This window comes from Cyprinus carpio, chromosome B16 (genome assembly GCF_018340385.1).
Source record: "Cyprinus carpio isolate SPL01 chromosome B16, ASM1834038v1, whole genome shotgun sequence".
Taxonomy (NCBI): Eukaryota; Metazoa; Chordata; class Actinopteri; order Cypriniformes; family Cyprinidae; genus Cyprinus; species Cyprinus carpio.
This window is the reverse complement of record NC_056612.1, coordinates 22,088,593-22,097,518: the sequence shown is the minus strand read 5'-3', so window position 1 is coordinate 22,097,518 and position 8,926 is coordinate 22,088,593. Positions and strand designations below refer to the sequence as shown.

Genomic DNA, 8,926 nt, shown 5'->3' with positions numbered 1-8,926 from the left:
GATGATTTTATTGTATCCTGGCCATGTTCTTAACAGATTTTGTGTATTTTCTTATAGGTCACTCAGATATTAGTAATTAAATTTGAAATAAAATTATTCTCTCATTACAAGACGTCCATCTGATACTGAGTCAATACAGGAGAGAGAAATATCATCCGAGTGAACTTTCCTGCTAAAAACCTGCTTTTGTGAGCAGCCACAGATAATAGTTCCAGTGTTATCGATGGCTGAGAGCCAAATATCTTGTTGCTTTACAGAGTGAAGAAAGAAACACTGCACGGTTACTCAACCATGTGTAACCCAAGTTAAGTGGTACAAATTGTTTATTAACAGGTATTAAGTCATAATACGATCCAATGAGATGAGGGACACATGTGTTGCTTTAGATATCTGGGCTAGATACTGTCCATCATACATGATTTACACAAAACTAGAAGCAAAAGTTCAACAATCATGAAGAAAAATTAATCACGGATCACAGCCTAATAATGGGCCCGATGCTGACACAAAGAAACATAAATTCCATCGTGCATGTAAAAGTTCTAAGGAATGAATAAAAGTATAATGTTCATCTTTGAAAGTCCATATATGTTGTGTGCTCTATACTATAGCTCACACATACTGAAGACTTCAAGTAAATTTTAGTTCATGGGGTCAATGCTGTTGAACAAATAAAGGGTTGTGATGGGGAACTCCCATCATCCACGTGTGCTCTTTAACAGTTTCTGTAACAACAAAGGGAAGAAACACAATTATTTAGAGTAGAGGGTGGCACCAGTGACATGCAAAGGGGTAATTACTAGAATGCGAACAATAGCCAGAGTGTATTATTTCAGTTTTGTAATTTAAGGACCCTTACACCTGCAAAGTCAATTTACAGTAGACAGATACATACAAACATACATATATATTAATTTATTAATAGATAATTTAGCCCAAATATCATTTAGAAACACCCAGTTTTTCTGTTACACCTCTGTTTTTTCCCTCAAATTTACACTTTCCATGGCAGGGCTCTACATTACACACCTGTTTTCAGAGGCGGCCATGCTGAACCAGTCTGCGCCTGAACTCCGTAAAGCATGTAATTCCTAACATGTTTAGTTGTGACAGGCCATCATGACTTCGCTGTTGATTTGGAACAAGCAGAGCATATTTCATGACCCTGCTGCTCAAGTGCATCTGTACAAGGAGCACTCTGCACACAATTACATCTTAATCAAATAAGCTGCCTGCCCTCGTGAAAATAAACGCAGCGCGATGACTCAAAATTGGCCGGATCTCTGTTCAGTGTTATTGTGACTCATTTGATGTGGTGCCCCATTCAGATCTATAGTGCTGGAGAAAATATCCATCAAAAGGGTGGTTGCAAGATGATGTAGCCGGATTCCGGCTGCAGTACAAGTGTGTTCATTTGCTGCCTTAATTCCTTTTGCAGGTCATGCAGGACCTGAGCCTCAAAACAATAGATGAATAAATAAATAAAAATCACAGGAGATTCAGCTGGGCCTAATCTACAGTAAAACACTATATCTAAACTAAACCTAACAGCAATCAACACGGCAGCTCTGCCAAAGCATGGATTGCATTTATGATTAAACTTCAGACACATGCTTTCATTCCTGAATATTTAGTCTGTTAAAAAGAAAATGCCATCCTAAGGATTCGCTCACTCAGATATCTTGGCCATTTTATTTTATTTTTTTCAGAATTTGGGGTGAACTGTTTAAATTTGTATTAGTGGGGGAAAAAACCCCCAAAAATGTAATTTAGGCCTCCATTCTTTATGGAATATATAATTTCCCTTTTTTAACCTGGGCATGATCGGGAGTGTGTTTTGTACCATTTTATTCTGATTTGTTTAAAGCAAAATTCCATGCACTCCAGTATGGTGTTTAAAGTCATATTAGAATCTATCATAATCAGCACAGGGAGCACGCAGCTGCCAATTTCTTTCCATTTGTGTGTTGATATGAACTCACCCAGTTTCACTCTAAAAAACAGGCTGCATTGCTAACAGACTGGACCTGCAGATAAGCTGCCATTCACCTAATGTAGCTCTTGGCACTCCGCTAATAAACAAATTGATTGCTGTAACACATACTGTTGAGAAGATCAATAGGGTGGCCACGGGTGACATCTGCTAACAATGCAGCCTGATCAAATTAATATGCATTGGAAACCTAACCCAGTCAATCTCAGGTACCCACTGTGCTTGTTAGAGAACATCACTGCCTCAACACATTGTTGGACCTCAGGCTAAAATAAATCAACTGAAGTATAAAGAAGGGAAGTTGGAAGTACATTTTGTCTGAAAGTTCAATGGTGCACAGACCAGAGATAAAAAGAAGTCACTTTCGAACCTTTACGAAATAATAAACACAACTAAATGTTTACATGAGAGACCAGCACTCACAGAACAAAGGTTCAAGAAAGAACAAAGGAAAGCAGCATATTTTGTCCATAGGATCATCTTCACTACATTTAGGGGAAAATGAAGATATATGGCACGTGCATTTAAGGACCATTTTAACACTCATGCCTTGCAATATATGTAACAATGAACAAAAATGCTAATAAGTACTTACAAAGTGCTTTTAAAAATAAATGATATAGTAATGATAATTAATATAAATTAATACAATTCATATAATGTGGTATTATTATTTATTAAATAAAATGTTATAAATCTACTATCTAAATTTATAATAACCATTTTTGCAGGGCAAAAATAAAATGTCAATATTTTCAGCTACTCAACATTGTGGGATATTGGTTGAAAGTTTTAGTGTCTACATAGCTACATTGATCTAATGCAGCTTAGAGGCATCTTAATTAGCTTAATTATTATGGTGGTGTTGGATACCTTTGCAACAGCTCTGACGTGGTGAACTTTGATGGTTGCTGATTTCTCCTCAAAGGCTTTCACCCTAGACTCCTCCGCTAGCCGATGCAGGACAACCAGGAGGTTGAGCTGGGCCTGTGGACACAAGAGAAAAACCAATTAGTTCATTCATTTGTCACTTATCTGACATTTATGCAATGTAAATTACAGCACACTTATTACTGACACCATACTCTTTAAGCAATCTAGGGCATGTGAATGGAATACACTGAGAACCATTGTTAACTGCTTATTAATTGTTAATTAAATAGGATTTATTAGGCAAGGCAAGGCGTTTGCAGAATTTACAGACTGTAAATTATTGCACAAATGACTTTGGTTTATTACTCAAGATAAACACGCAAAGGTAGAAAACATATTAGTTTCTTTTAACCCAAAAACTAAGCCAGAGCTAAAAAGAACCACAATGCTTAAGTGATGGACAGCCATGTAATCATTTCAAGAGGCTCTTAGTGACTTGGTGCACAAAAGGCCAAACGCTTGGAGTCAAGAGGACTATCCGATGTTTTGAGCGACTCAAGTGAATATCATCCGCCAGGTGTAGCATGCAAGCTTGCCCTATACCTGTCCATGGATCAACAGATAAGTACCGCCGTAAAGGAGGATTATGTTACAGGAACTGCTAGGCAGATCCAGGAAAAGGGGGTGTCAGAGAAAGACAAATCTTCCAGCCCTCCCCAAAGACATCGATCCTTTTGCAACCTTGTCAGATTATACAAGGAATTGTTTCATTTTCAGCACTTCATCTGTCTTGGTGCATTTTTTGTCACGAGATGTTGAACGGAGGTCTGCACTCTGGGATGGATTTCACATCATCTTTGAGCTCAAATAAGTTTTACATATTTAAAATCACCACCACTTGTGCTGGAACATGTGCTAACATGACAATGCTGTATGCAACATACTCTACAACAATATGAACCAAAGAAATAAACACAGAGAAGGAGGAAGAAGGACTGAGGAAGGAGATTTGTGTTGTGAACATATTCTTAATATTCCTAATAACAAAATGTGAAATTTATTTTCTGCAATTTCACCTTCACTGTAGTCTGCGCTGTGTACTACTACAAGCTGTTATATGAAGAAAGTTCTGTATTTTATCCCCTGCACTTTCTCTGTCTCAAAAACACACATACACAAATGAAACAAGTGACCACATCAGTTGAACCACATCCAGCTAGTTTTCCTAATGATTTCAGCTGAAAAAAGGCAGCGCTCCTTGTGCATCTACACAACGCCATTTGGATGTAATTTAAATCTATTAATACCTCTCCACTAATTGTGGGTCATCTCTGGGGCGTCTGAATACTTCTCCAACAGCTGGTCTTGAGAGTGTTTTCGAGAAGGTAACAGAGAAGCCCATGCAGGCTTCCCCTGTGCCAGAGGCTTTGCCAAAACATAACGACTGGGCTGAACTGATTACAGCGAAGGCTGTCTCTGCTGCCTCGCTCAGACACGGAAAGCACATGGAATCCTCACTGAGGGCAGAGGAGTGCAGAGAAACCTAGTTCACACTGCACCATTAAAAAACCAGATGAGTTAACAAGAGTGATACAACAAAACCAACAGGGCAATGATGTTTTCTTGGCCTTTAGGCCTTCCTGTAGCTCAAACAGTAGAGCATAGCACTAGCAACTCCTTATGTTCAATTCCCAAGGAATTTAACCAACTAACTTAAAAAAAAAAGCACCATCTTTGCACTGTAAAGTAAGTTATATGAGATATGCACTGAAAATTTTCATTCTGGACAATACCGATAATTAATAAAAAAAAAATAAATAAAAAAAAAGCTCCATTTAAATATTATATACTATTTTGTCTAAATAATATCAAAAATCAATCACTTTAAATTTTACAGGAGATCATTTAATTTTGGGCATCACATCATTAGAAATTATTGAATAAAAAAATCTTCATATTGACATTTGCTGAAAATTATAAAGTGAGCATTAACTGCCAATGTAAGATAAAAAAATATAAAGAATGGGCATGCACAATTTAATCCAATACTGACAAATTAAAAATAATAATATTGGCCAATTACAATAGGCTCTGATTGTGCTTCCCTAATAGATAATTGACAAATATACAACAGAAATTTCAAACACAATTCAGTATGCAAATGAATGCAAGAAAGAAGACCAACAGCTCCTGGTGAACATTCTAGCAACATAAATCAATTCTAACAATGTAAGATTTTCAAATATCTTAAAAAGCACAAATTCAAAGCATTCACCTAACCAGACTCAACAGACCAGGATTTGCATTTATCAGCTCTTAAATAAACACTCTTAAATAACCTGCAACCACCAGTTTCAGTTCAGGAACCCATCATCCAATTACAGTAGACAAGCCAGGCACAACTTCTAAAGACCTGGTGTGAAAATGCCAGGAGCTGTTTGCCAGGGCCGCCAAAACAGGCCTTTGATTTTCCACACTTTCCAGAGAGATGGAAACACCAGGGAGGAAACGTTGCTGTCGGGGGGCAAGAGTGGGTCTACGATTTGGGGGGAGATCTGGAAAAAGAAAACAGACACTTTTTCACAGCTCCCTTGCAGGATGCTGCTGATTATTTCCGTGTTCAATCAACCATCAAATGTTGCATAGGCTATCAGTTCAACAGGGGGAACAAAGTGCTGTCTTAAGCCACTGCTCCACCCGGCAGGACGCACTTATAAACAGGAGAGACGAAATAGTATGACTGGGATAATTTCACAAGCTGTTTCAGTGCTTATAGAGTAAGATCAAAAGTTTCTGAGGAAATTGAACATGGATTCCTGTTAGTGTTTTACAGTTCAAAATCCGTACTCTGGGTGCAAACACCTCTGTTTCTCACTTGACATCTACTCTACCAGTCTATTTATGCTAACTGAGGCCTAAAATTGCCTCCGCAAATGATATAAATACCTGCAGTACACATTATTTTGTTTCCAACAGAATTGTTTTTGTATATGACTTAAATTTCAGTCTGTTCCCCATGAGCACACAAAGCTATCAAATGGCTTCAGAATACATTAAAAATGTGTAATTTTCTAAAGATTCAGTAGTATTCAAAGTTCATACATTGGATGATTCATTTCATAGTCAAAGAACAGGTTCATAAAAGTCACTTGTTTGTGAATCAGACTACACTGGTCATGCTTCATGTTTTCTTTTGAGTGTAGAAAAAAGAAAGAAAAAAAAAAAACACTGGAATTATTGTGTGTTTATCTTATCACATCCAATTCAGAATGCAATCACATTTAAAAAAAAAAAGTTCTCTGAACTTTAATATCAGTGCTTGAAATACTTGTAATTGTAGGTCTACAATCAGAGAACTAATGGTTTCATCTGAAAGCCAAAACAAGATCATAGCTTGACCAATTAAAAGCAGACTCATTCATGATGTGATGCATAAGGCAAAGTGTGAAGGGCCTTATTAGGAATTTTGTCATTAAAAGCACAGGAAACCAGATCAAACCGGTACATATTCATAGGATGGTAAAATAAAAGAGCCTTTCTTTCATTTTTTCCTGCATTTTCCTTTTAATTTAATGGCTGGATTAGACCCCTGTAAAGCAGAGCACCTTTCAGGCGGCTTTTACATCCCCACCTCCAGTCTCTATAAAGAAAGACCAGCTGCAATGGACCTTTAATTAGGACCCTGTTAGCACACGGACATCCTACACACACAGAGCATAATCAACTATGTACAGTGCCCCTCCACTTAAAAACAACGGATAAGAAAATCCCTAATTCCCATGCAAAACACTAGGCAAACTTGCCGAAAGGCAAACCCCAATCAACCTAAACCACTGGACTCCACTTTTGAAAACTGAAGTTTCTTTTAATCAGCTTAAGCTATGAAGTGGTCAGTATCAAGCAATCAAAAAGGCAGCATGCGACCCTGCCACACATCTATTGCATGTAACAACATTTGCAGTGGCCACTTTACGTGATAATGCATGACACAAATTGGTTTCATCAGTGCCGCTTGGATATAAAAACGTTAAACAAATGTAAACACATGTGCTAAGTTAAAGGGCCAAGTTCCTTAAAATAAAATTTACTTCAAAAAAGTCAACATGGTGGTTTGGTTTTAATGGCTTGTCCTCCCATTAGTGGTTTCCTGATCCTAGAATTAGGTCTTTCCCTAAGTGGCAAGGTGGGCAAGAACTTTACACTGGTAGCAAACAAATCATTACCGTGGGAGCCAAAAACAGACAAAAAGCTTTAGAAACAAGTTATAAATAAATAACGTATGTAGCTTAGTGTATATTCTTAAAAAGAATAGTGACAGCAGTGCTTCTTGAGTTTTGAATAATAATGAAAGAAGCAATAAAATGCATAAGACTGTAACATTAAACATTTCAATTCACCTCCATATGAAAACTACTTTGGGAAACAAAACTTTTTCTTTGGGAAACAACATCATGAGCTTCCTCATAATGTGGTCTGCAAAAAGACATGAAAGGAGCCAGTAATGTCCCACTAATTCAGCTCATTTGCAATAGCTGTATTCCTTTCTCTAAACAAACTGGCTCACCCATTCTGTAAGCTATATATAAGTTTTTGTTCCAAATCAAAAAGACCACAACTGACTAATATGGTATGTTCCTGTAAAGTGGCTCTACTACTAGCACTATATCTTTTCAAAAATAACTGTAACCAAAGTTACAATGCATTATAATATTTGCAGATTCCTTGTTACATATGAAATTGGTTGTTTGTCACATATTTTTTTTTTTTTGTACTTTCTAAAGGTGTAACAACGAATAGATATAAGTATTATAACTGTGGTTAAAATAATGCATTAATGCACTAAAAACACTTTTATAAAGTGCTACATATTGGCTTCAAGTACTGAGGAGAGCCCTGAAAACATGCAACCTTGCCATATTGCATTATAATTTTCATATAGGCTAATTATTATTTTCTATCTGCATTGTGCTACAAAAATAGTCAGATCTTGCTCCTTAAAATAAAAAATAAAAAAACCTGAACACTCAAAGGAAAAAACAAGACCCACCACTTCTTTACGTGAAATACCACAATTTGCCTCTTTTTGGGGGGATGGGGTTTTAAAACGTTCCGAGCTTCCTAGGCTGTCCAAAATGCTGTCTAGGTAGACAGCTTAATGCTGTCTAAGGTAGGCAGCAAAAAATAATTTTGAGACACAGGACCTAGACAAAAAAGAACAACCATCTCTAGCCTAGTAAATATGACGTTGCCTTGAGATGAAACAGATAATATTCTGCCTACACAACTCCATAACAATACACACGTCACCTGACAGTTCAATTAAATCTGAAAGCATGATTCCATGCGAATATGACAAGCGCGTTTGTGGTGGAAACTGTTGTGGTTCATTTTCATTCACTCACCATCAAGTCTGCGTTTTTTCCTATCCGTATATTAGTGTTCTTCTTCATATGGAGCTTCAGGGCTGCTCTCGGTGCTTTCTTTGACATGTTTTGATTGCTTGAAGGCGCTAGTTTACCGTTTTGAAGATCGAAAAAAAAGCTCGCGACAGTTTGTTTTTCGTTGTATTCAAAATACCGCGCGTTTCACTTCCGGCTCCTGATGATGACGTATAAAGCGCTAAATGGTTCCTCTCGCCAGCACGTGACTTGTACGTGTTTACGTCGATCTGTGGGTGAAGTTGTGTGGATCACTTAAAAAGTAATGAATCATTATATTTCTGTGAAAGTTTAGAATGGAGTCCAGGGTTTTACATAAGAAATGATAGATTCTTTTTATTTGATTAATCGAGTTCTGTTTTGGCTTAATGAATTTTACACAAGTGAAAAAATAGTATTAAAGTCTTGATTAAACTTTTTTTTTTTTTTTTTTGGCTAAAGATACAAGCCGTTTAATGTATTCCATATGTATTATAGCTATTTAATGCTATTAAAGCTATTTTTATTTAATTATACCTATTTTTTTATAGTATTTAATAATTCCAAATCATTTTATTGTTTGAAATAGACATAGATTGCTGTAGCTTGAAAAAAAAAATGCCAGTAATGGTACTAAAAAAAC

General features: G+C 36.7%; 1 protein-coding gene across 3 annotated transcripts; it reads right to left on the bottom strand.

Moving 5' to 3' along the window:
- Positions 1 to 305: 305 nt before the first annotated feature.
- On the bottom strand, positions 306 to 8,489 carry LOC109105921 (centromere protein W-like). Of its 3 annotated transcripts, none has more exons than XM_042741486.1 (4): positions 8,269 to 8,489; positions 2,867 to 2,980; positions 1,030 to 1,128; positions 306 to 725 (listed from the first exon to the last, which is right to left on the bottom strand). In XM_042741486.1, exons 1-3 carry the CDS (start codon positions 8,353 to 8,355, stop codon positions 1,036 to 1,038), a joined length of 294 nt encoding a protein of 97 aa, XP_042597420.1. In that variant the 5' UTR covers positions 8,356 to 8,489; the 3' UTR covers positions 306 to 725; positions 1,030 to 1,035. The 3 variants fall into 3 exon arrangements, with proteins under 3 accessions (XP_042597420.1, XP_018974758.1, XP_018974759.1); XM_019119213.2 differs by having other exon boundaries at positions 1,030 to 1,073; XM_019119214.2 differs by lacking the exon at positions 1,030 to 1,128 and having other exon boundaries at positions 8,269 to 8,481.
- Positions 8,490 to 8,926: the final 437 nt, after the last annotated feature.

Excerpts from the sequence above, each read along its gene's own strand:
- LOC109105921 (XM_042741486.1), bottom strand. The coding sequence starts at position 8,355 with ATGTCAAAGAAAGCACCGAGAGCAGCCCTGAAGCTCCATATGAAGAAG. Across the intron at positions 2,981-8,268 it reads GAAAAAACGCAGACTTGATG|GCCCAGCTCAACCTCCTGGT; the intron begins GTGAGTGAATGA and ends TTGTGTCCACAG. Across the intron at positions 1,129-2,866 it reads ACGTCAGAGCTGTTGCAAAG|CGAAGTCATGATGGCCTGTC; the intron begins GTATCCAACACC and ends CCAAATCAACAG.